Source organism: Lemur catta, chromosome 3, assembly GCF_020740605.2.
Source record: "Lemur catta isolate mLemCat1 chromosome 3, mLemCat1.pri, whole genome shotgun sequence".
In the NCBI taxonomy this organism is placed as follows: Eukaryota; Metazoa; Chordata; class Mammalia; order Primates; family Lemuridae; genus Lemur; species Lemur catta.
The window spans coordinates 113269560-113295848 of NC_059130.1; the positions used below are offsets into that span (position 1 = coordinate 113269560).

A 26289-nucleotide genomic window follows, 5' to 3' on the forward strand; every position below is an offset into this window, starting at 1 on the left:
GCCAGCCGGGGACCAGGAGCCTGGGACATGAATGGCAGGGGAGTGAGAAGGCCATGGGATGCAGGGGGGCTGCAGCTGGGGGCTGGGGTTCTGCTCAGCACTCCAAGGCCTGGGCCAAGACTCCACCCCCACCCCAGCCCCTGCCCAGACCCTGCTGCCGGGACCTTCCGAGAACCCTGGGTCAGCAGAGCCAGCCGGTGAGGAAGAGGACACAGGCATTGAACAAATTTATTCATGAGAAGACTCAGGGTCCGTCAGGGCATCTACTGCTTACAAGCTCCAGAAGCTCTCGTCCGAACAGCGGTGAGGGCCGGGGCACCCCCAGGCTGGGGGTGGTGGGCTGGCGGCCGCCCTGGGCACAGAAGGGCAGATGCAGGCAGTTCTGGGGACTGAGGAACTTTCTTCACTGCCCACCTGCCCTGCCCTTCCCCCAGGTCCCACAGCCCGTAGGGTTAAAGTGCAGCTGGGAGGGAGGAGGTGGGCAGAATTGGGGAGCTAGAGAGAGCCCTGATTCCTCCTTGTCCTGGAGTTCCTTGAGGCTTGGCCAGAGTCCATCGCACCCAGGTCTTTCCTGGAACCTCTGGGTAAGGGAGATGATCCCCACATCCCTCTCCCTGTCAGATATTCAGATATAGCTTCCCCAAGAGGGTGGGGCTGGCTCCATCAGAAATTGGGGGGCAGTGAGAGGCACTAAGATCTCTAAGAGGGAGAGGAGGGAGGGATGCTCTTCTTCAGAGGTGACGGGGGGGCCACCCCCCACCCCTGGCCCCGGAAGACTCCTCCCTTTCCTCCTCCCCCTCTTCCCCGCACCCCAACCAGGCAAGCCAAGGAAGCCAGAGAAAGGCCCAGAGAGCCTGGCTCCCAGCTCCAGTGCCGTGAGTCAGCAGGGTCCTGCCCAGGCCTGACTCCCAAGCCACTCCATTGAGGGAAGCCACCTCAGTGCCACTGGGTAGATGCTTCCCTGGGCATGGGGAGTGGGGTGGGAGGCCCTTGGGGAAAGCTGTGGGGCAGGAGCTTCTGCCAATGGCCTTCCTAGCCCAGGCCCTCCCTCAAAGCTGGGCTGGCTAGGGCCTCACCCTCAGCCCAAGGTAGCTGTACCATCTGCACCCCCAGGGGTCCTGCCACCCCCCAGGGCTGTGTGGTCCTTAGCCTGGCTCCCGCCATCTTGGATGGCCTCAGGCCAACCTCAGCAGCTTAGGCAACTTCCTCTCCCTCCCAAGGGCACATCTCTAGAAGGCAGACAGGAAGAAACCCCCCCACACACAGAAGAGCCCTGAAGACCTCTGTTTCCTCCCCCCACTCTTGAATATATTAAATTGTGCAGCTTGGCTCCAGCCCCTCCCCTTCAGATCTCCATGGCAACCAGGCAGCATTCCAAGTCCAAGTCTGAATCCAAGTCCATCCAGTGCCAAAGGGGGGCTTCAGCCTCTCCCCTCACCCTTCCCCAGAGGGTGAGACCCAACATTCCACAGGGGGACGAGAGGGGAGGAAGGGTTAGGGGGCCTCAGTCCTCGGCCCCCTCTTCCTCAGTGTGGGGGGCCCCAGGGGGGTCCTCGGGCTCAGGGGTCTGCCCACCAGGGTGGGGGTGGGGGTGGGGGTGGGGATGGGTGCCAGGCTGGGAGCCCGGCCCGTCCTCGCCCTGCACGTAAACGCTCAGCCCCTCATGACTGGGTTCCTTGCCGCAGGCCTGGCAGCTGCAGTGCAATATCTTCTCCACCAGCTTGTCCACCCTGGGCACCTCCTCATGGCCAGGGCACTCCAAGGTCACCTGGAGAGGGCAGAAGAGAAGGAGAGGGATGTCTCCAAAGGCCCTAAGAGTAATACTCCCTCACGGGACCAAGAATCCCAGAGCCCACCTGTGATGATACCCAGGTTGGCTCTGGGGTCCCGTCCAGGGAGTGGGGGGATCAGGCCCTTGCAGGAGCCACCTGACTTGTCTCCCCACATCCAGTCCTGCCACTTTCCTATCCATCCCGCACAGCAGCCGCAGGGCAGCCCAGGGAAAAAGTCCAGTACGGCCTTTCCCTGCTTAAAATACCCAGTGCTCCCCACTGCACTGGCAGAAAAATCCTGACTCCTTACTAAGACCACCCAGGACCTGCAGTCGCCATTGGCTGACCCCTCCACCCCCGACTGTGTACTGTCCCACCAACTCTGCTGCCTGGTCTGTCTCAGAGACACTGCACATGCTGTTCCTGCTGCCTAGAAGGTTCTTGCCCAACGCATCCCCCTATGACCTGCCTCAAACTCTGCCCAGTATATTCTAAACTCAGCCTTTGGGTCTGAACACAGACATCACTTCCTCAAAAGAGCCCCATCCCAAACCTCCAGCCAGCTGAGGCTCACCTTGAAGGAACCCCATCTGCATCTTGCCCTTCTCCTGTCACTATACTTCTAATTATCTCTCTTTCTTCCCTCCTTACCCTCTTTCCTTCCTTCCACAGAGCACCCACCCTATGCCAGCTCTGGGGATGCAAGGACAGGCATGGTCCCTCAAGGAACTCAGAGTCCAGTGGGGGAAAGAGACTTGCCAAAATCACCCAGATGCAGGGGGAGGACTGCAGATGTGACAGATGGCCAAAGTGGAGGCAGGCAGTGCTCTGAGAGCCAGTGGTGCAAGGACCTGACCCAGCTGGGGGGCCTGGAAAGGGGCCCTGAGGGAAAGATGCTTGAGCCAAGAGCAGAAGAATGAATGGAAGGTAACCAGGTGAGGAGGAGGAGGAGGAGGAGGAGGAGGAGGAGAAAGGTATTCCAAGCAGGGAAAAGAACATGTGCAAAGGCCCTGTGGTGGCAGCAAGCAGAGCAGGGGTGAGAGGCTGAAAGGAGGTGAGCTGGTATCAAGTGTCAAGCAGGGGGCAGGCAAGACGAGACTAGAAAGACTGGTGAGCCAGATGCTGCCTGACCTTGTGGGCATGGCAAAGATTTTGGTCTCATCGTTTAACAATAGGAAGCCACTAAAAGGATTTCAGCCCATGGCATCAGATCAGAGTTTCAGAAAGACCCCTTGCCCTGTACAAGTTGATGTCAGATTTGTGAGCCATCCTGTGGCAAGGACCACATCTCTACTCCCAGCACAAGCCTTGCACCCTGCACACAGCGGGGTTCTTGCTGAGTGCTTGCGGCTACCTGCTGCAGTGCAGGAGCCTGGGGAGAAAGGCCACGGCTGGGCTGGGGTGGAGGGGGAAATACTCACAATCTCCCACATGGACTGGGCTGGCATGCAGGAGTCACAGTGCACCAGGGACTCTGTAGACTGCGGGAAGGTGTTGGGGACACTGTAGCTGAAGCACTGCCCTAGGCACGCCCTGTGGAAGGAGAGGTCACCATGCTTGTGTCACCCTGGTAGAGGCAGGGACAGGCAGCCCTGGTCCTCTCTCTTCCTCTTGGGCCCCTTTCCTCATCCCCCCACCCACCCCTTGGGTCCCACCTGTTCTGGATGGACTTGGCCTCACAGCCGCTGTGGCCCACAATCTGGGTGATGTTCTTGGCTTCACACCAGGCACTCTTGTCCGGGAACAGTGCCAGTTTGTTGATGGGCGGTGGGGCAGCCAGTAGCATGGCAGGGAGGACGGCCCCCACCAGGACCCGAAGCATCATGCCCGTGGCCTCCAGAGCCCTGGAACTGAGCACAGGTGGCAGCTCTCAGCTGGGCCCGGGGGACCGGGCAGTGAGAGGCGGTGGTGTTACGAGCATGGACTCTGGCATCTGATTCCTCGGCTCAAATCCCAGCTCTCCCACTTACTAACCAAGTGCAACCTTGGACAAGTCGTTTCTCCTCTCTGAACCTCAACATTGGGGTTGTTCATAGTACCTGCATCAGATGGGTATCAGGAAGATTAAATGAAGTATTAAGCCTAACAGTTCATACACATTCTGCTATTCACATAAGTGTTTGTTAATTTTATAACTTATGCTGCCTTGGGCAAGTTACTTTTTATCTCCATGCCTTGGTTTCTTCATCTAAAAAAGGGAGACAGTAAGAGTGTGCATGGCAAAGGATTGCTGCGATTACTAAACAAGACACTAAGTGATGAAGTGCTAAACAAACATCAGCTCCCTTTCTCTCTTTGATGTGGGTTGTCCAGGGAAACACACACAAAATTGTTCACGCATCCTTCTAGGGGCTGCCCACCCACCATGTCTCCTTGAAAGCCACCACCACAGTTGCCAGGATTCTGAGGGAGTCACAGCTAACTTTGACCCTCCTCTTGCAGCGAAGCCCTGTGCCACCTTGGCCAGCTGAACCTCATGCAAAAAAACGAACCCGGAAGCAGACAGTATGTCTTGCTAGGATGCCCCACCAGAGCCTCAAGCACACCAGAGCCCTTCACATACAGCATGACCCGCAGCCCTGCCCCAACCTGGAGCAGAAGCCCGTCAAAGCCAAGCACTTGACCCTGCTGCAGGGCCCATCTGCAAATCCCCCTGCTGTGGGAGGAAGGACTACGACACCAAGACCACATCGGAACTTGCCAGGAGATGGCGCTGCAGGGCAGTCTGTGTTCACAGTATTCCGCTCAAAGGGGACTCTCCTCCCCGCCACATTCCCCAACTTTATCCTTCAGAGGTTTCACTCACACCCACCGCTTCAGAAAGCGCGGGGCAGGGAGCTTCAGAGAGATGCAGAAATGAGGGCAGTGCCTGCAAGGGGTCCCCAAACCCTCTAACGACAGGACGCTGGAGAAAGGGAACTGGACCCACACATGCTGTGTGACCAAAACACTCAGGCCTCAGTTTCCCCACCTGTAAAGTGAGTGAGGTGACATAGAGCAGTGATTTCCAAACCTGATAGGTCAGCAGAATTCCCTGGGGACCGGTGGAGTGAAAGTTCTAGGGTGGGATGGGATTCTGCATTTTCAACCAGTTTCCCGGGTGGCTCTGATGTGCAGCCGGGCTAGGGAGCCACTTCAGCCCAGACAGTCTGGGATTCTGGGTCTTGGGACCGTCCCCAGAGGGGTCTGGGTGAGGCTGAATTGGGAGGAAGGGCCAGATCGCAGTCCCGCTGGCCCCACTGAAGCCCAGCACCAGAGGTCGGATGGCTGGGACTGGGTGTCCCACTCAGGAAAACCCTTCCCGGGGCGGTGGGGGCGGCACAGGCAGGCACTTTGCAAAGTGGCTGGGGAGGGGGTGTGGAGGCGCTCTGGCTGATGGGGCTTCCAGGGAGGGTCCGGGCCAGCCTGTAGTCTCTGCCCCCTCCAGCGGTCTCCATCTGCAAGGACCCCAGTGCCTGGGGGAGCCCCGCTCCCAGCCCAGGGAGGGAGAGCAGCTGGAAGGAAGGCCAGACAGTCTGCCCCCATCCCAAGTGAGTTCCTGTCACAATCCAGGCTCTCACCCACACATTTCCGGTCTCAAAGCCCGTGTTTTCAGTACAACCACATCCTAACAAAATAGAATGGCCTCCTTCCTAACTGGCAGCCTAACACATTTTTCAACAAGCTTGGCATCCAGAAAGGCTTCCTCACCCCTAACAGGTCCTCTGCCCTCCCTGGCGGGGCCTGACCACGGCACACCTGAAGGGGGTCCAGAGGCCCATGTGAGGCCCCCCGTAGACCTCGGAGAGGTCCAGGGACTCTTGTCCTATACCCGAGCCATCTTGAACAGGTCAGGCGGGGCCAGGGAGGCGACTAGGGCAGGACGTGATGCTGAGGTTTCCTCGGATCTGGAGTTGAGACTGGGGTTGAGATGACGAAGCCTGGACATGAGCACACAGGTCTGACTGCGGTTGGAATTAGGAGAGGTGAGAATTGAGGCTGTGGGTCAGGACCCCGGCTACAGTCAGTAGAGCTGAGATGGGGGTTCAGGTGAGTAACAAGGTTTACTGGGAGTTGGGATAACGGTGAGTTTTGGGAGGAGGCTGCTGTCCGGAGATCAGGAACTGGTTATTGGGGCGACATTGTGGCAAAAGTGGAGGAGAAATGAGATAAACTGAGGCAGGAGGTCACCTCCCTTACCTTCCTCCCTTTCCAGTACTCAGCTGAGTTGATCGCAAGGGCCAGCTGTGCCCACAGAGGGGCGCTGTAACCCAACCCACCAGGCTCTCAGCAGGGCGCTGGGGACACACTCTGCTTCCCAGGCCAGCAGCCCCAAGCCAGTGCCTGGGCTCCCCCGAAAAGCAGGGACCCTTGAGTCGCCAACGTTTGAATCCCAGCCCTCCCACCTAAGAGCCGTGTGACTTCCAGAAGTAAGTTCCCCCCTCAGAACCTACCTTCCTCAACCCTAAAATGGGGCGCATAGTCCCCTCCTTGGAGAACTGGGAGGATCAAATGAAAGCAGTCAGCACCCAGCAGGCACCCGCTAAGGCCAGCGCGGCCCCCCCAGGGGATCATGGGAAAGGCTGGGCTGGCATCGGAGCCAAGGCAGGGCTGGAACGGGAGGCGGCAAGGATGCCAGGTGAAGCCTCTCCCACACATGCCTGCCATCGAGACACACCCACCTCCTCCCACCCAGCCCCCGGGAACCCATGCTGCCCCCCACCAATGGGGTGGGCCCCTGGCTAGCAGATTTTACTTTTTGTTGGTTTATGCTTTTTTGTTTTTTCTAGCAGCAACTCAGCTAAATTTTTTTTTTTTTTTTTTTTTAAGTAGCAATCAGACCTTCCTTCCTGAGCCTTGAGAGCCTCACCCAGATTCTCAACCCTTCCTCCCTGCCCTGAAGGTCACACAGCAAGTCATGGGACTCCCAGAAAGCCAGGGCGGGAGAGGAAGTCAGAGATCTTCCAGGCCAGCTCCCCCGGCTTTGCGGAGGGGTCGCCCCAAGGCCCCCCAGCACGGCAGGCAGAGCAGTGCCCTTCCCTGGGCCATGCAGTTCCCCGCAGCTCGACACTCGCTCACGGAGCACCTTCCAGGAGAGCAGGGAGAGAGGGGAGGGTGAGGGCTGTGGCCCCAAACCCTGCACCCACCCAGGAGCTCAGGGCCCCACGGGGAGGTGCAGGAAAGTGGGTAAAAAGACGCCGGCAGGGAGGGGAGCAGAGGTTCTTCATTCTGGATTAAGTACAGGATTGCAATTACACCCATGCATCGCTTAACAGCAGGGATATGTTCCGAGAAATGCGTCACTAGGCAGTAGCTTCATTGCGTGGGACATCACAGAGTGCACTTACACAAACCTGGGTGGCAGAGCCTACTACACACCTCGGCTGTGTGGTGTAGCCTGTCACTCCCAGGCCACAAACCTGCACAGCACATTACTGTTCGGAATCCTGTCGGCAACTGTAACACGGTGGTTAGTGTTTGTGCATCTGAACATATCTCAACATAGAAGAGGAACAGTAAAAATACAATATTCTAATCTTACGGGACCACCATCTTCCGTGTGGTCTGTCGTTACGTGGTGCATGCATGTGTATTAACTTATTTGGCCCTTGCAACACCCCATGAGATAGAGCCTGTTCCTGCCCTCATTCTACAGATGAAGAAATTGAAGCGCAGAGAGAGGTTCAGAGATTTGCTGGGGGTCACACAATCAGTAAATAGAAGAACTGGGATTTGAACCTGGACAGTAGCAGGTTAAGCCCCAGCTACCCTCGCCGATGAAAAGGTTCACAGAAGAGAAAGAGGCGAGAAAGAACGGAATCTGGAGCTGGGATGAGGCCTGGGGCTCCCTGCCGCTGCCCCGCAGACTGTGCCTCGATGCCTGTTAGCACCCTGGTGTTCAGCCACTGCCCGGGCTGGAAGCTTGGAGGCCCACAGACCAGAGTTCAAATCCAGCTCCCAACTCCCCGGCAGACTGGACTCCCCAGCGTGTGGCCGTGACAGAGCCCTGGCTCTCGGAGCCTTAGAAAATGTATGACATATCCTCACAGCGACGCTATGAGTCTTAGCCAAGGTGTCCTTTGCACAGGTGGGTGCCTTCTTACCACTCGACCCACTGGTCACCCCCAAATCCAAATGCTTGGGTTCCTCAGAGGCCGCCTGTAAATACCTGACATGCTCTGAGCTGCCGCTCACACAGAAAGGAAGTTCCCCAGGGGGCGACACTGGCAGACCTATTCTGGCATTGTGGAAACTGAGGCACCCATACCTCCCACTCTGGGGGAGAGGGCAGTGAACAAACACAGTCCACCTGCCCTGGTGGCTGCCCTGGAAGCCTTGGCTCAGAGGGTCCCTCAGGAAGGCCAGCGAGGTGGGGCCTCTGGGGGCTCTTCCCTGAGATGCTTGCCAAAAACTCAAATGCCCGGCCCAGCCCTGGAGGGTCTGAATCCCCAGGTCTGGGGTGTGACCGGGACATCTGAATGCGCGCCCCACGTGATTCTGAAGCCAGTCGGGCCAGGAGCACCTGTACCCCAGGCCCCCAGGAAAGGGGCCTCTATTAATAGCACTGCTGACAGGGGCTCCCAGCTCCACCACCTGGGTTCTAGTGCCTGGAATAGCACCCCAAATGCACCAGAAGGGCCTAGATTTCAAGGAGCACCTCCTCCCTACCACCCACCCACCATGAAATCCTTTGTAGAGCAAAGAGTTGATTTGGTAAAACAAGCAGTCCCTCCTCGGTTGCTCCTTTGGGTAAGTCTGAATATTCAGGGTCACTGAGGCAGAGTACACCAGGACTCAAGTGTGTCTACACACCCCCAGTCTCTCTCACACACACCAAAGCAGGTGTACCCGAAACCTAACCTGTGCCCCTGCTGACCACATAATAATCATACACACACACACACACACACACACACACACACACACACACACACCAGCCTTTCCTGCTACCGTTGCCAGCAACCCGCCCAGGGCAGGAGCCATGCAGGGCAGGGCTGCCAATCCAGCCTGAATGCACCCCACATGCTAGCACTAAGGGTGACATGTACGAGGACTCACCCTGTGACAGGCAACCTCTCCAGAGCTTTCCACAGACTCTGCCATTTAATCCTCACAGCTGCCCTGTGAGATGAGGCATTATTGCTATCCCCAGTTTGCAGATGAGGAAACTGAGGCACAGAAAGGTTAAAATGGCTGAGCTAAGATTCAAACCTGGGCCTGTTCTATTATAGTTGTGAAGAATGGAGGAGACCCTGCCCTCAAGGTGGGGGAGCAGGGTGGGAAAGGGGGCTGAGGCCAGGGACAGGGAGCATCTAGTTTGAAAAACAAGCCACAAAAACAACCTCAAGAGCTTATTTTGTGTATTTCGATGCCCCCATCCCAGTCAGTTGGGACCAAAGGTGGGAAAGGTTCCCGGAGGAGGTTACGGAAGCAGGAACTGAAGCTGGGAGGATTGGCCAGCCCTGCTCTCCATGGCCCCTGCCCTGGGCTGGCTGGTGGGAAAGGCAGCAGGAATGTGTGTGTGGGGGTGTATGTGTGTGTGTGTTTGTGAGCTTGCGTGGTATGCGTTTTCCCGTGTGTATATACCCATGATTCTATATGCATGTGCTTGTGTATATGTGTGTTACTACTGTGTGTTCATTAAGGGCACAGGTGGGTTTGGGGTACACCTGCTTCTGTGTGTGTGAGAGCGACCTCAGTCTGGGGTAGTATCTGCCCCAATGAAACTAGATTTAGGGGAAACATCAAGGTGAAATTCGAGCGGATGACATGAGTTGGGATTTTATAAACTGTCGAGTGCTGCCCAATGCACTGACCTGCCACTGTGGGAACTGGGAGGAAAATCCCACCAGACTCTAACCGTTGGGCCACTGATAAGACAGGGTCCAGGAGAGACCAGCCTCCTCCAGAATCCAACTTGGAGAAAACAGGCTCTGCCCAGCCGCCAGCATGGGTGCGGAGGGTGTGGTGGTTGTGGCCGCAGCCCTAGGCTTGGGGATTGGCGAGGGTGGGGCAATCGCTCCAGATCTTGGAGTGCGTACAGGGACTTCCTTGAATGGTGCAACTGAAAATGTGGCTCTGGGAAGGGGCAATGCAGTGTCAGGGCTGGGGATCCCCCTCGCCCAGATCAGGCCCCAGCCCTGGTCAGCCCCGCAGGGTTTCCTGGGCCCACGCTGGGGTCGGAGGACAGTTCTGGCGAAAGCTCATTCATTGGCTCACTGTGTGCCTGGAGGCCTCATGGTTGCACACCGAGCCACTGGCCATTTGCTTCACCTTCCTAAACCTCACGTTAGCCACCTGTACAATGGGCAGCATGGCCTGGGAATGTCCATTTTAGCAGCTTCCCTCGGGAAGAGCGCTCCTTAAGGCCACAGTGATTCCACGACGCCAGTCTCACCACAGGGCAGCTTCCTTCCTTCCTTCAGCCCTGGGGAGGCTCTGGGCCAGGCACAGCATGAACCAACTGTCCGGTGGGTGGACACACAGGCCAAGCCCATGCCACCCAAGCCTGCCTGTCTCTGCCGGGCAGCTCCACCTTCCAACCCTGGCTACCTCTGTGCCAGCCCCCCAACCCAGGCCACAGTCCTCCTACCCACAGACCCTCCTGCCCACAGACCAAAAACAGTCTCCAAAACAAATCCATGCTAATGAGCTGCTGCAGGGCCAGCCGGCACATCTGCTCAGCAGAAGTCCCACTGCAGACCTCACCAACAACCCTGCCCGCTCGCTCCAGCAGCCTCCGACCCTTGGGGTTGGGGGTGGAGGGGAACTAAACCCAGTCTGAAATTTCATTTTAAAATAATGAGGCCACATCCCTGGCTCATGCAGAGCACCCATTCCTCTGTCCATCCTCCAACATACAGGCCCAGGAGAGAGAGGTCCAGCTTGCAGGGGTGGGTGGAGAGGGGTGGGGGTCACCAAGGAGGCGCTGCAGCCTTGCCTTTTCTTTGGCCCCAACTCAAGGCAAACCACGCCCAGGCAGCCCCTGCCTCTGGGGGAGTCGCAGGAGGCCCGATTCCACAGTAACAAAGGGTGAGGGGCTCCTTGTTGACAAATTGCTTCGCCACCCCTATGCCTTGCCACCCAGTCTTTGGCCTCCAGTCCCGACCCCTGTTTTCCTGGGGTGCCTCTAGTTACAGGCTGGTGGCCCCCAGCTGGGCGAGGGCCTCAGCGAGCCTGGAAATGTGGCCTTCTCCCCTGGTGCCCGCCAACCCCGGCCACGCCAGGGCAGGCAGCTGCCCCGCTACCGGGGCTTGTAAAAGATCAGAACGGCCCTGCCCTGGGAGCGGCCGGGCAGGTGGCCGGCAGCAGGGCCCTGTCGCCCAGACTGCCTCGCGGGGGTGGAATTCTTAAGAAAACTGAGCCCCCGGAAAGGCTGGCTCTCCTTGCCCCAGACTCAGTTCCAGGGGGATGACCCAGGCCGGGCTGGGACAGGCGGGAGGCAGGGGGAGGGTTTGGCGTCTTTTACCGGGTCTAGCAAACTGTGCCTGAGCCCAGCTGGGGAGGGGGCGAGCCTCCCACACTGGGGACTGTCTGAACCGGAGGGCGGGGGTCAGGGGACGCGCAGGCACAGAGCGAGACTCCCACAGAGGGCAGCGCGGAGAGGCGGGGAGTGGGAGAGGAAACATGAAGGCAGAGACAGAGACCCAGGGAAACTGAAAACGCAGGCAGAGGGGACAGAAAGCGCAGAAGCAGAGAAAGTGAGGGGCGGAAACGGCGACGGAGACAGACACGCAGACGGGGAGACCGAAACGGGGACGGGGGCAAGAGGGGGGCAGAAACGTCCAGAGCTGAGAGGCCCGGGCAGAGCCGGGGGACACGCGAGCCCGGCGGCCCCCGCTCAGCGGCCGTCTCCCTCCCTCCTCGTCTCTCTCCGGGCCGCGGAAACTCCTACCAAGAAACGGCACCCCGAGGCGAGTCGGGGGACGGGCTCCGGGCGCATCGGCGCCCCCCGGCCACTCCGTGCCGCGCCCACATCCCCAGCGCCCGCGTCCGGAGGCGCCCGCCCGGGCCCCCGGCCCCCGGACTCGGCGGTGGCACCTCCGCCCGGTGCCCGCGGCTGCGGGACGCGCCGGGGGACGCAGCTCGCGGCGGGGGGCGCGGCGCAGCCCCCGCGGCGGAAGCCTCTGGAAGCCGGGCGCCCGCGTGCCGGCCCGGGAGCGACTTACCGCGCGCGCCCGCCGGGGCCTGCGGAGCTGGGTGCCGGGGTCGCGGGCCCGGGTGCCCGGGACGCTGGGCGAGGCGGCCGGCAGCGCTGGCGGCGGCCCCGCGAGGCTCGGCTGGGCTGCGCTGCGCCGTCTGCGGCCCCGGGCGGGCGCGCGGCGCGGGCGAGCGGCGAGCGGAGCGGCTCCGACGTCAGGGTGTCTCCGCTCCAAATAGGGAGCGAGGGCGGGGGCAGCGAGGGGAGGGACGCGCGAAGAAAGAGCGGGCGGGCGGGCGCGCGCGGCCGCTCCCTCCCGGCGCGCAGGAGGGGGCGCCGCGGCCGCCGGCCCCGGGCCGGGCTTCGGCGCGCTCCGACGGCGCGGCACAGCGGCCGGGACGCCTGACCGGCGCCCGAGGGACAGGGAACCCGGCCCGTTCCAAGCGCCCTCCCCGTTTTCTCTGCCCTTCCACTTCTCTCCGCCCGACTTTTCCCGAGTCTGAGCCGTCAGGCCGTGCCAGGCCTCCGGGTGACAAAGATGGAGGGGTCCTCTTTGTGGGAACCCGGTATTGCAGTCTTGCCCCGAGAGTGTGGCGCTCCGGCCCGCCGGCACCAGGAGTCCGTCCTCACTCGCAGACCATCTGCGGTGTGCCCATCCCATCCGCTCCCAGGCATGCGACCGGGTTCGAGTCCGTGGTGTTTGTACCCTAGGTCACTCATCCTCCACCTAGTGTCATCCGAGTGTCACTTGACTTCCGCTCGGCTCCAGGCATTTGGTTTAAGCATCCCGAGAAGGGTCCGAGAAGTCCCAGGAAGGACTATTATTAGGAACTAAGAACGCCAGCAGATGGACTCACCTCTCTGGCTCCAGGGAAGAGTGGAGCGCCTGGGCCAGCGTCCAGCCTCACCTGGCGGTGTTGGGGGTAACCCATGTAATCAGTGGGCACTTGGGTGGGCTGCAGTCGTGCCTTCTCTATTCTGTGTGTTCAACGGAATGAGAAAATAGCTTTGTTCCCAGAAAGTGGTAGCCCAGGGACGCCACTGCAGGATTGGGGAATTTTGCTTTATATCATGGTTATCTGTGTCTATGTATTTTGCCTATCTTGGCTGGAATCTTCCAGATGGACGAGTCCTGCTCATCTGATGTCATGAGGTTGCTGAGCATCCTAGGGGGCTCCTAGAGGCCTGCTGAGAACCCTACAGTGTGCTCCACCTGTCTGCACCCTGCAAACCCAGCCTGCATCTCCATGCCTCCTGGCTGTTGCCTGTGCTTTCCCCTCCACCTGGAAATCCCTTCCCCTCCTTTCATCTCCTGGTAAACATTCTTCAAGGACTGGAAAGCCTTCCCAAGACCCTCACAGGAAGCACAAACTTCTCCCTCCTCCACTGTGCTCCTGGAGCACAGGACAGTCTTCTGTCAATGCTAATTTCCCTCTAGAACAGTTGGGTGCATCTCTCTCCTCCCTTGGGCAGGAATCACATGTTTATTTCAGTGTCCCCAGTGCTTAAGGTGGGGCCAGATGAGATGTACAGTGTATTTGGTTGAATCAAGTAATTGTTGTCCCTCATAGCTGGAGCACAGATAAGTCTTCCCATAATGGTTGCTATAATAATAATTATAATAGCTCAGATGTATTGAGCACCTTACTATGTGCCTGGTCCCATTCTAAGCACTTTCCAGTCTCACAATAAATCTGAGATAAAGAGTATTGTTATCCCCATCTTATAAGTGAAAAAACCAAGACTTAGAGAGAGGTTAAGTAACTCACCTAAAGTCACACAGTTAGAGGCCATGCCAGCTATCGTCTACAGGACGGCCACGTACAGCAGAAACCAGCCTCTCTGCATTGTATACAGTAGGCACTCAGGAAATATTTACATTTTGCAGGCAAAGTTTACCACCACCATTCTTCATGTGGACCCTGGGCAAGGTGGGGAGTGAACGTCTACATTTGGTAAAAATCCACTCTTGCATGACAGGAAGCTGATTGTGGAGCTACTGAAGCTTGTCAGATCACACACGACCAAGAAGTTAGGACTCCCAGGCAGTGCGACAGCGCAGCCCACCACTCTCAAACACCGGTCACCTAATCAAAGACATGGGCTTTGGAGTTGAGTCGCATCTGTCTGGTGAAGGCTGATAACTACGGGAGGGCTACAATATGGGCAGGGGGCCTGGCAGGTGACTTGTTAATAATGTCTGTCAACAGCTACATTTTGTGCCAGGCATTATACAAAGCACTATGTCTGCTTTATCTCCTCTAATCCTCACCACAATCCCATCATTGTTCCCATTTTACAGATGAGAAAAATCAAGGCACCAAAAAGTATAGCTCCCTGCCCGAGACCACATTGCTAGTGACTGGACTTGAACCCAGACCTGTCAATGCCAAAGCCCATACTCCCGTGCCCACCACACCCTTGAGGCAGCCTCAGTGCCCCTCCTATCAGGCCACAGTGGGGATGCTGCACCAATGGGACCCAGGGTAGTGGGCCCTCAGTGGGAAAGGCAGAACCAGTCACGTCAGAGGCTCCAAGCTCGAGGAGATGCACCTGGTTGGCAGCAGCGTTCCAGCTGCCCCAACAGGCCTGGCTGGCACAGGGCATGGGCATGAGGCCAGAGCCTGCTGGCCCTGGGCCAGCCTCTTGGGGCCGAGGTAATGTGGGGCCCAGAGCTGGGCTGAGGGCTGAAAGCCCCTCTCCCCAGCTCATTAGCAAACATCTGGGCTCAGGAAAATGACCGACCTGGAATGTGACTGGGCTGTGGGGAGCTGCTCCCTCCCTGAGTCCCGGGAATGTGAGCTCCCTCCTGCAGGGCACGGGCTCAGGCCAGCTGTTTCCTCTAATCCTGTCAGTCTGGCCTCACCAGGGGTCCAAACCTCTGCACTCTCCGCTGGAGAATGAGAATGAAAACAAGCAGAGGCCTTCTTCCCAGGCCAGCCCATAGGGTTGGTGCATAGTCTCTCTTTCCTCTTCAAGATAGAGACCAAGAATGTTCACACTTCCAGGTTTGGAGCTGGGAGGGGCCGTTAGGACTCATGGGAGGTTCTGAAGGCTCCTTGCTTGGGTTTGAATCATGCTGCATCACCTCCTGACTGTGGGAATCCATGCAAGTTGTTTCACACCCAGGCCTTGGTTTTCTTATCTGTATAAGGCAGTTAGTAATGGTATGTTCTCTATAAATTTGTTGTCAGGATTCATTCATTTATTGAACAAATTTTTTTAAGATTTTAATTTTTTTAGAGACAGAGTCTTGCTGTGTCACCCAGGCCAGAGTGCACTGGCATCATCACAGCTCACTGCAACCTCAAACTCCAGGGATCCAGTGATCCTCACACCTCAGCCTCCCAAAGTGCTGGGATTACAGGTGTGAGCCACCACGCCCAGCCTGCACAAATATTCATTGTGCCTACCATGTGCCAGACAGGCACAGAGGTTATTAGACTAGACCAATAAGGTCTAGGAGCCTTCAGGGATCTTGTGCTCTGCCACAAGAAGGCAGAAAGTGTAACAATAAACAGTGGAATGGATGTCACATAATCAAAGCATTATGAAGGAACTAAGCCAGAGTGGGTGACGTCGTAGTGGAGGAGGGACGAAATTATTGAAAAGCCTCAGAAGATATCTCAAAGAGGTGACATTTAAGGTGAGATTATAATAAGAAGAAGTCAGGATTCAAGGAGATAAATGGATGCAAAGTGCCCAGCACAGTTCTTGGAAAAAGCACGTGCTGCATAAAATGAAAGCGATTTTAGGGAGGCTCATGTATACATGGCACAGGAGTCAGAGTCCCCGGATCAAATCCAGGCTTTAGCACAAAGCTTTCTCACCTTACTCTAGCAATGCACTTCATGAGCCTCAGTTTCCTCAACTGGAAAATAAGAATTTTAATAGCACCCGTCCCCAGGATGACTATGAGAATTCACTGGGAGGCGTGAACGGGAAGCAGAGCCTGGCACTTGCTTGGCTCTCAGGAAGTGGAAGCTACTGAGGCTGTGTTAGCCTTTCTCATAGAAGAAAAGGATTTACCCAAATTCACTCAGCAATTTAGTAGCAGATCCGGGACCAGAACCAGATATTCTGCCTTTGAGCCCCTTCCCTGGACTGTGTCCTCTTGCCTCTTCCTCCTGTTGCTGGGCTCGGGAGCAGCAGGACAAGGCAGCCGCACCGCAGGCTCCCCCTCCCCAGGGCTGCTGAGGGTGTGGGGAGTGAGCTCTCGGCCTCGATGGGAGAGCAGGAACGAGGCCCCGGGATCCTGTGGGGCCTTGGCCCCATGGAAAACTTTAAAATGCCCTTTGTAGGTAGGTGGGAGACCAAGAACCGAGAAGAGGGATCCGGTGCTGAGAATGGGGGAGGTGAGGGGAGAGAGGAGGGTGAGAGATGAGAACTCAATTCCAGGAATTCTGGAGTAGAAATGTAGACTCAAGTCTATCTGACTCTTACGACTGTCCTTTTCCACTTCCAGGAGGCAGTGGATCGTGGTAGCCATGGCTACTTCCTTATCTGTAAAAATGAACACAGTGATGGTACTGGAAGCGTGGTCTAAATGCCAGGGAAGGGGTGACAAGGGCACAAGGGAGTGAGCCTACCCCAGCAGCCCACTTCTCCCTCCACCTGTTTGCTTCCTTCTTCCCTGCGACTGCCCCACCCCGTGGAGCTGATTCTCCCTGTTTCCTTCAGCTGGGGTTACCTGACCCCACAGTAACACCATGACCACGCTGCCACGCGACAGCACGGAGCTGGGCTCGGTGGGCCCGAGGCCTAGAATTCCTCCACGCAGCCAACGGCCAGTGCCTGTCACCCGTGGTGAACGTGGTAAGCAAGGCTGCCATCGTGGTGGGCGGCATCTGGTTCTCTTCTCAATCAATGATTCAGGTAAGAAATGAGGCAAATCAATTCTTTCATGATGTCACTTCTCCAGTTTTTTTCCCACTCTCTTTCTTCTAATCCTCAGCTCCCAGCGGCCCCACCCATATCCACAGCGAGCGGGAGAATTTTTCTCCCTCCTCAAGAGTTGGTCCTTCTGTGCATATTTAATATTCCACAGAACAGCATTTTTTTCCTTAAGGTTTTTGTGCTCCAGATAAATTCATTGAAATGACCCCTTTTTAGAAACACGGGAGTTGGAGAAAAAGAAGGCATGGAAGACTGAGGCCCATGTGTCTGCCCAGCCCTTCCGCTGGGGAGCTGGCCGCCGGCCACGGGACACGCGCACCCAGGGCACCCAGCAGCCGTGCTTGTCATCCGTGAAGGCCCCTCTTGGCCAGAGGGGGTGGGACCAGAGTGGACACTGACCAAGGCGGGGCCTACCGAGTTCTCTCTCTGAAGAATTTGAACGGAGGGGCACCGGGCCCTGTGGGAGAGCTGAATCCCATAGGGCAGAATTCTAGAGAACTCTGGCTGCAGACGAAGCCAACGAGGGCCTGGTTCTTGCCTGTGCATCCCTCACTGTTCATCTATTTTTTTCCTTGCATTCTATGAGCTTCTATCTTACAATCGCAAGCTGATTTGAAGAAGTTTGTTACTTTCCTCCTAAAAAGTCGAGTGGAACAGTGTTTTTTTAGACTGCTTACCATGTCTCTGGCACGGTGCAAGGTACTAGACATGGGATTAGGCTAAGAGCTGTCCTCTAAGGAGGAAAAGGACAGGAACACAAATGAACAAAGGAAAAGTGCATTGCAAGGAAGCTGCCCAGGCATGAGCATTCAGAGAAGGGAGAAATCCCAGGGGCCTGCTGGAAAAGCTGGGATTTGAGCAGGGCCTGAGATATGCACAAGAATTGGGCAGTCCATGCTAAGAAAGAAGATGACCCCAAAAAAGGATTTGCATTTGATAAATGTGTGGCCCTCAGTCCTCCAAACCACAGTAGCAGACAGCATTAACATCCCACTTTCTTCACTGGCACTGAAACAGTTTCAGATTCTCAGAATCTTTTTTTTTTTTGAGACAAAGTCTCACTCTGTCACCCTGGCTAGAGTACAGTGGCATCATCATAGCTCACAGCAACCTCAGACTCCTGGGCTCAAGTGATTCTCCTGCTTCAGCCTCCTGAGTAGCTGGGACTACGCGTGTATGCCACCACACCCGGCTAAGTTTTTCTATTTTTAGTAGAAACAGGGTCTCTCTCACTCAGGATGGTCTTGAACTCCTGACCTCAAGCAATCCTCCCACCTCGGCCTCCCAGAGTGCTAGGATTACAGGCAAGAGCCACCACGCTCGGCCTCAGAATCCTTCTTAACACAGCTCCTCTAGGCAGTCACCTCCAGGAAGAGACCTTTGGCTTGTGAGATGAAACTTCTTTGTTTGAAGAACATTTGACTCCCCTAAGCAAGGGTGTTTCATAAATAAGTAACTAGCAGCAGGTAGTTTGATTGAAATAGAGTTAATATACTAATAATTAGTTCCTCAACAAATATTTATTAAATGCCTACTATGTGCCAGGCTCTGTTTAGGTGCTAAGGATACAGGAGTGAAAATCTCTGCCCTCAGGGAGCTTACATTCTAGTGGGAGAAGACAACCGACAAAACATGTGGGTAAATAAAATGTCATAAAGAAAAAGCAAGCAGGGAAGGAAGTTAGGGTGTACATGAGTAGGGGAGGATTACAAAAAACAGAATGGTCAGGGAAGGTCTCACTGAGGAGGCCACATTTGAGTAAAGGCTTGGACGAAGCAAAGGAGCAAAGTGTGTGGCCATCTGGGAGAAGAGTGGTCCATGCAGAGTAGCAAGTACAAAGGCCCTGGGGTGGGAAGGGGCCAGTCTGTTCAGGAACAGCAAGGACAGGAGGACTGGAACAGAGGAGCAAGGGAGATTCTAGTGGGAATCAGGGTCAGAGAGGTGCCAGGAGGGCCAGGTCTTGTAGGGTCTTGGAGTCCACTGCATGGATTTTGGCTTTTTCTCCAAATGTGATGAGAAGCCATGGGAGGGATGTGAGCAGAGGACTGATATAGTCCAATTTATGTTTTCACACTGGCTGCTGTGTGGAGAATAGATTGGGGTGGGGCAGTAGTGTTCTAACATTCCTCTGTGCCAGGCACTGTTTCATATATTATTATTAATTCTCATATAGGTAGTAACCTCTTGAGGTAGATATTATCATCATTCCCACTTACAGATAAGCAAACTGAGGCATGGAAAGGGTAAATAACTCCCAAGGCCCCATAGCTAATAAGTGGCAGAATTGAAATGCAACCCAGCCCCCAAGTCTGGCTCCAGAGGCCCTGCTCTCAGCCCCTATCTTTTTTAAAAATTTTTTATTTCAGCATATTACAGGGGTACAAATGTTTAGATTACATATTGTCATTGTCCCGCCCGAGTCAGAGTTTCAAGCATGTCCATCCTCCAAACGGTGCGCACCGCACCCATTAGGTGTGAATACACCCATCCCCTTCTCCCCCCTCCCACCTGCCCGACACCCGATGAATGTTACTACTATATGTGCACTTAAATTTTTTGTTTGTTTTGTGTTTTTGAGACAGAGTCTCACTCTGTTGCCCAGGCTAGAGTGCTGTGGCGTCAGCCTAGCTCACAGCAACCTCAAACTCCTGGGCTCAAGTGATCCTCTTGCCTCAGCCTCCCAAGTAGCTGGGACTACAGGCATGCGCCACCATGCCTGGCTAATTTTTTCTATATATTTTTAGTTGTCCGGCTAATTTCTTTCTATTTTTAGTAGAGACGGGGTCTCGCTCTTGCTCAGGCTGGTCTTGAACTCCTGACCTTGAGCAATCCTCCTGCCTCAGCCTCTCAGAGTGCTAGGATTGTAGGCGTGAGCCACCGCGCCCGGCCCTGCACTTAAGTATTGATCAGTGAATACCAATTTGATGGTTGAGTACATGTGGTGCTTGTCTTTCCATTCTTGTGATACTTCACTTAGTAGAATGGGCCCCACCTCTATCCAGGATAACATAAGAGGTGCTAGATCACCATTGTGTTTTGTGTCAGCCCCTATCCTATTCCACCAGAAGGTAGAGATCAGAGTGGATGGCTTTGAATGCCAGGCTGAGAAATTTGGACCTACATTCTGTGCATATTGGGGTGCCACTGAAAATTTCTGAACAGAAAACAACATACATGAAATAGTGTTAAGACTGGTGGGAGGGGGAGATGTTGAAGGCTGGGCAGCCATTTGGAAGACCTGCAGAGATTCTGGCAAAGTCAAAGAAATTCCCCAAGGCTCAAATTGAGGCTTTACAGATAACAGGTCCAGGCCAAAAAGCAATTTTATGGTTGGTTTTGGGGGCCCAAGGAGAGGAGTCAAGAGATCTTAATAGATATGGCTGCTGATTGACATATTCGGTCTTTACTTTCTGTTACTCTACCTCCTAGTCTTCAAGAGGAGCATCTGAATGGGTTAAGGGGCTGGGATCGGTGGTTCACACTTGTCATCCCAGCACTTTGGGACGTCAAGGTGGGAGGATCACTTGAGGCCAGGAGTTCAAGACCAGCCAGCACAACAAACTGAGATTGTGTCTCTAACAAAAAATACGAAAATTAGCCAGGCACGGCGGCATGCACCTGTAGTCCCAGCTACTTGGGAGGCTGAGGCAGGAGGATCTCTGGAGCCTAGAAGTTAGAGGTTGCAGTGAGCTACAATGACGCCACTGCACTCTACCCAGGTGACAGAGTGAGACTCTGTCTAAACAGAAAAAACAAACAAGGCAACTGAACACCCCTCCCCACAATCCCCCACCCCTTTTTCAAAAGGAAAAAAAAAAGTCTATCAGTAGCCAGGTAGTGGCTCATGCCTGTAAATCCCGGCTATTCAGGAGGCTGAGGCAGGAAGAGTGCTTGAGGCCAGGAGTTTGAAACCAGCTTGAGCAACATAGTGAGACCTTGAGACCTCGAATCTAAAAAACAAAAAACAAAGAAGAGTCCATCATGTGATAGTACAATTGGTATACTTCCAGTTCAGATGGGGGGTGATTTTTTAATCTAATTTATTATATATTGATTCTATTATAAAATAATATTATTCAGCTGGCTATGTCACTTTTCTCCCTAATAACAGGGTGCCTGACCTCACATCTGCACTGTGTGGCAGGAAGGGATAGGATCATTACAACCATCTTACAATGAGACCCAGAGAGATCAAGTGACTTTCTCATGATTACACAGTGACCCAGGGAAGCTCGGATGAGAACAGAGGATGCTCTATGGTAAGAATTTGGGGAAGCTTTTCTTCTGATTGAAAGTCACTGACCCATAGAATGATCAGTCAGGGCCACTAACTTAAAAAGCTAGTTAATTTAAGAGCTTTAAAAAATATAGAAAACATTAACCTCAACCATCTAACTGAAAAATAAGAAGAATAAAACTATCCCTTAAATATTATAATAAAAATGTACTCTGGGTCTTGATCATATCCAGAGATACAGACAGCAGAAAAGCTAGAGGGCAAGGAAGGACAGAAACTGGAAGACGTGTATGTATGCAGGTAGACAAAGATTGAGACTATAAAAGCAGCCCATTTATACTCATATTACATACACAGGAGACCTTTAGATAATATATATTGGGGTATTGGGGTAAACGGCACGATGTCTCTAACTTACTCTCAAATGGCTCAAAAATACTGTGCGTGAGCACACATGCACACACAGAATAAAGAAAATGGGGGGCCGGGCGCGGTGGCTCACGCCTGTAATCCTAGCTCTGGGAGGCCGAGGCGGGTGGATCGCTCGAGGTCAGGAGTTCGAGACCAGCCTGAGCAAGAGTGAGACCCCGTCTCTACTACAAATAGAAAGAAATTATCTGGCCAACTAAAAATATATATACAAAAAAATTAGCCGGGCATGGTGGCTCATGCCTGTAGTCCCAGCTACTCGGGAGGCTGAGGCAGTAGGATCGCTTAAGCCCAGGAGTCTGAGGTTGCTGTGAGCTAGGCTGACGCCACGGCACTCACTCTAGCCCGGGCAACAAAGTGAGACTCTGTCTCAAAAAAAAAAAAAAAAAAAAAAAAAAAAAAAAAAAGAAAATGGGGGAAAACGTGAACAATTGGTGAACATGAGTAAAAGGTCCAAAAGGGTTCTTTGTATTATTTTCACAACTTTTCTGTAAGTGTAAAAAAAACTATATCGAAATCAAACGTTACAAAAAAACTTAACCCCTTAAAAGTGAAATATAAAAGTAGTAATTATTACCAGTATACATTATAAAAAGGGTTTTCTTTTTGTATCTAGTGATGGGTGCATTTTATGGTTTATAAATTGTCTCAAAAAATCTAATTGAAAAGTATGCAGTTATTAAGATGCATAGGCCAATAAAATATCGTGATGCTTTATTACATTTGTAAGGATTTAGCAAAACTCATCCAGTAACACCGACCTGAAACTCTGATAATGTTTCTTATTAGTAAACACAGGAATTATGTTTTTAATAAATACAGCTAATTTCAACTTGAATCAACTTATTCTTATCAATTTAAACTCAATGAAACTGGCTCTGATCCGTTTCAATGTTTAAGTGTGTCAAATCAGGTGTAAACTGGCTCAAATCACTTTGGAATGATCCTTCCCAGTTTAAACAGCTTTTGACCAGCATAGAGAGTAGATAAAAATCTGGATTCTGGTATCAGGTTAAAATTCTGCCTGAATCACTTTTTACCTGCTTGTCTTTGGGCAGGTTAATTTATCCTTCCAAAATCTGTTTCTTCTTCTATAAAATGAGGATAATAGTACTTCTGTCATGGGATTGTTGTAAAAATTAAGCGTCATGATATATGTTCTGCCTGGCTCAAACTGGCTAGACCAGGAATAGAGAAAGATCACTTGATTGACAGTTGATAATGAGCTCTTTTTTCCAGGCCTCAATTTCTTCCCTATTAAAGACTCATCACCTGCCCACACCTCCTTCAAGAATTCTTGACATCTCCTTCCCCCACTTACACCTTCTTGCTCTGAACTCCTCGAGGATCAAACAATTGAGGCCAATTATCCTGAACACAAATGCTCAGTAATAGTCATGGTTCCTACAAGGCCGGAAGCTCCTTGAGGAGTTCTCAGGTTCCCATTCTATTTCTTCAGTGTCTTTTTCCCTCCTTCCCTCCTAGCCTAGCTCCAAGACTGTGGACTCGGTAAATAACTCTGATTTTTCAAAAAGCTAGGGTGGGGTTTCGGAGGAGTCACAGTGGCCTTACTCATATGTAATTCAATGGAGTAGTGCGAAAATAAATGACACTAACACTTATGAAGATGCACAGTGTTTTCCAACAACTTTTAGGTTTTTATTACCAGGCACTCACTTGAGGCACTCATTCTCTCCTTCAGACTTGCTAATTTCAACCCTAGGAGCCAATTCCTTGAGCCCAGTGATTATGCCCTCTTCCTGTTCTGGAACAGTCCCTATCTACCATTAATACCATGCACTTTATTTTGACTCATATAGCAACAGCCTCTTTTTAAACACTTGTGTTAGTGCATATATTTGACCCTTAAAACCTACAGGGTAGGAATTATTTTTTCCCCCTTACAGACAAGGAAACTAGAGTTTGAAAAGGTTAAGGAAACTCCCCCTGGTCACAAGGGGTGGAGTCGGAAGTTGGACCCAGGTCCTGACTCCAAATCCTATGGCCTTCCTGCTTGACAGCAATGCCTCCCCCTTGGTTCCTGTCCGTCCTCTTCCTTCAAGGTGCTTGACTGCGGGAACGGTCATCACTGACTCTCATGCTTGTTTAACACAGAGCCCATGCATTGAACATGGGACTTCTCCCCTGCTCCTGCCAGGTCTGTGTTTACCCCGACACCATTCTTTGGGTCTGAGGGGAAGTGGTGCTTGTAGCACACTTGAAGAAAAAAGTGGTGATAGCTTCCAGATGAGCTTATTATTCTAAATTTAACATTCCTTTTGGTACTTAGAATTTCCACTTTCTCCCTCCCACCCCTTTACATTTATGTAATTAGAAAGCATGCAACAGGAAACCATGTGTCTCAGCACCATTCAGGACGAAGGCTGCCCCAGCCCCATGGAGTAACATCCTTGTGGAAGTACTTTGCAGAGTTTATTTGGACAGGTTCAAAAATAGTCCTTCAACAATACAATCAGATTGAACCACGACAAGTAAAATGCAATTATGGCTTGGTTACATAAAAAAAAAAAATGTAAACAGTGAGGCTTGGGAAAACTAGAAGCAAAGCTACACAGTCATCACCCCCCCCAATTCCCGATCCCTGCTCTTCCTACCAGCGGGATTTCAAGACTGCATCCTTGGAGCTTTTGAAATGGAGGAGAAGATGACACTCACTAAAGGAGACAGCTCAGCAGAGTGTGTTCTGAGGCCATTTCTCAGAAGAAAGACATACTTCTGCATAAGGCAAATAGAGCCTGATAAAGGCTCCCCCCGGTGGGTACTTGGAATGCCAAAGTCATTCACCTAAATGAGTTCAAAATACATATTGTTCTGGGCCAAATTACACAGTGTCAAGCTCAGACTGTATGTATTTATGTATGTTGGCAGAGTAGGCCACTTTTGGGGCGCCACAGCCTTATCCTAGGATCCTGTGCCCAGCTGGGTTCCCATCACTCTCTCTCCAAAACCATGAATTTCCTTGTACTTGGTTCCAGAAGGCAGACAAGAAGCAAAGTGAAAGTTGTACAAGCCCACAAGGGAACAGGGCCCTGGAGGACTTGAATTTCTAATGAAACTTGAAGTGGAACAGAATGTGTGCCTTTGCCAATAAGCTGGGACTTTCTGAAGGTTGATTTGAGATGTGGGCAGGGAGTAGGGACAAGATCAAGCAGGTGCTCTGGGCCAGTCTCTGCTAAGGGCTACAAGGTGGGAATACGAAGTACTCCGGAATTAAAGCAAACAGCCAGTGCGTCCTTTGGCTGGCCTTCGCCCAGATGTTCCCTCACGGAGCTGACAGCGTCCCAGAGCACTTCAGTGGTGTTTCAAAGGTGCTGGGCAAAGGGATCCATCCAAATAAACGCCTACGATCTGACAACTAGTGAGACAGAGAAGCTTGATTCCCACATCCCTTGCCACTCCACATCTAGAGGATTTTGACATACCTAGAGGATTTGTGGGCACATTTTGTTTTCTGACTTTGTCTCTTTTGGAAGGGGACCTGTTATTCTTCTCTCTGCCTGAAGATGAAAAAACGGTGGAAAAATGTGGGGGGATATTAACTTTTAAAGCAAATATGGAGAAGACAAGTAAGTGGAATGGATGAAACAGGTTCCACATTATTTTTAGTTACATGTGTTGTCTGGATCGTGGAACGAAGAGGGCCAAGTGGCCATGGCAAGGTGTGGCCATGACTTCCAGTCCTAAGTTCATATTATCTTTGGGTTTTAGGGGATTCAAAAATGCAAACAAGCCCAGAGAGCCTGGATAGTTTTAAGGGCAGAGCAACACTGCTGCCTATTCAGGTCCAGAGCCTAGCACACCTTTCTAGAAAGGGGAGTGGGGTGAAGGAGAGAAGGAACAATGGGGGGTAAGGGGAGTGTACACTGCTACCCTGAATGAACTCATTACAGCACTCAGAAGAACTAAGGTCTAATGAATGTTCCAGAACTGGGGTCACACACAAGCTCTACCTGGGTACCCTGCCTGCCTCATCCCTCCACACACACCCCCTTGCTGCTGTACACTCTGGCTACACTGGACTGCGGGTAGTTTCCCGGCTATAACATGAACTTCCATGGTCCTGAGCCTTCACAGAATTCACCTTCCCTGTCCAGCTGGAATGCCTCAGTCAACTTCGAATCCACACGGTCCGTCCTCCAAGAGGCTGTTCTAAGGAAACTTGGCTGCTCCTTCTTTGTTCTCACTGCACTTTGAAATGATTCTCTTTCAGAGTCGTTAAGTGTTTGCATGTCTATCTTTCCATCAGACTCTAAGCTCCTTGAAGGCGGGGCCCGTGTCCTTTTTATCCATTTACCCACGCTGCCTACAACAGTGTCTGGCTTATAGTCGATGCTCAATCAATACTTACAGAAAAAAGGGGCAGTAAGATCAAGCTCTGCCCACCTTAATTTTACTGTAAAGAAAAGAAATCAGATAAGAAAGCCTGACCTCTGGAGTTCTGTATATTTTCAGAGGAAATTGCTAAAATATTACTTTTGTGTCCAGACTACCTTGTTCAGGTGAAATCACAAGAACAAACTCACAGAGGGGCATTAGACATGGCCCTTTTGTCCTCAAACCTCAGCTGCTAAGTGAAGATAAAATTAACCCCAAACATGGCCTTGCAGCCAGGCGGGTGTGCTTGGAGCCTTCTCCACCCGCCAGGGCTGAAGCTTGGACCCTGTCAAGCTCCACGAAGCTGCAGGACTTGCCATCAATGAAGTGGGCCGTCCACAGTCAGTTTCATCCCCTGATGATGCGGCAGCTGTTGGACCCCAGTGCGGCAGGCACAGCTGAGACATGCCCTGCAGGTCCACGGTGAGCACAGCACACAA

General features: G+C 53.1%; 1 protein-coding gene across 1 annotated transcript; it reads right to left on the bottom strand.

The window, feature by feature from the left end:
- Positions 1 to 214: 214 nt before the first annotated feature.
- On the bottom strand, positions 215 to 12003 carry LOC123635902 (neuroblastoma suppressor of tumorigenicity 1). Its single transcript, XM_045548546.1, has 4 exons — positions 11921 to 12003; positions 3428 to 3622; positions 3194 to 3305; positions 215 to 1768 (listed from the first exon to the last, which is right to left on the bottom strand). Exons 2-4 carry the CDS (start codon positions 3595 to 3597, stop codon positions 1505 to 1507), a joined length of 546 nt encoding a protein of 181 aa, XP_045404502.1. The 5' UTR covers positions 3598 to 3622; positions 11921 to 12003; the 3' UTR covers positions 215 to 1504.
- Positions 12004 to 26289: the final 14286 nt, after the last annotated feature.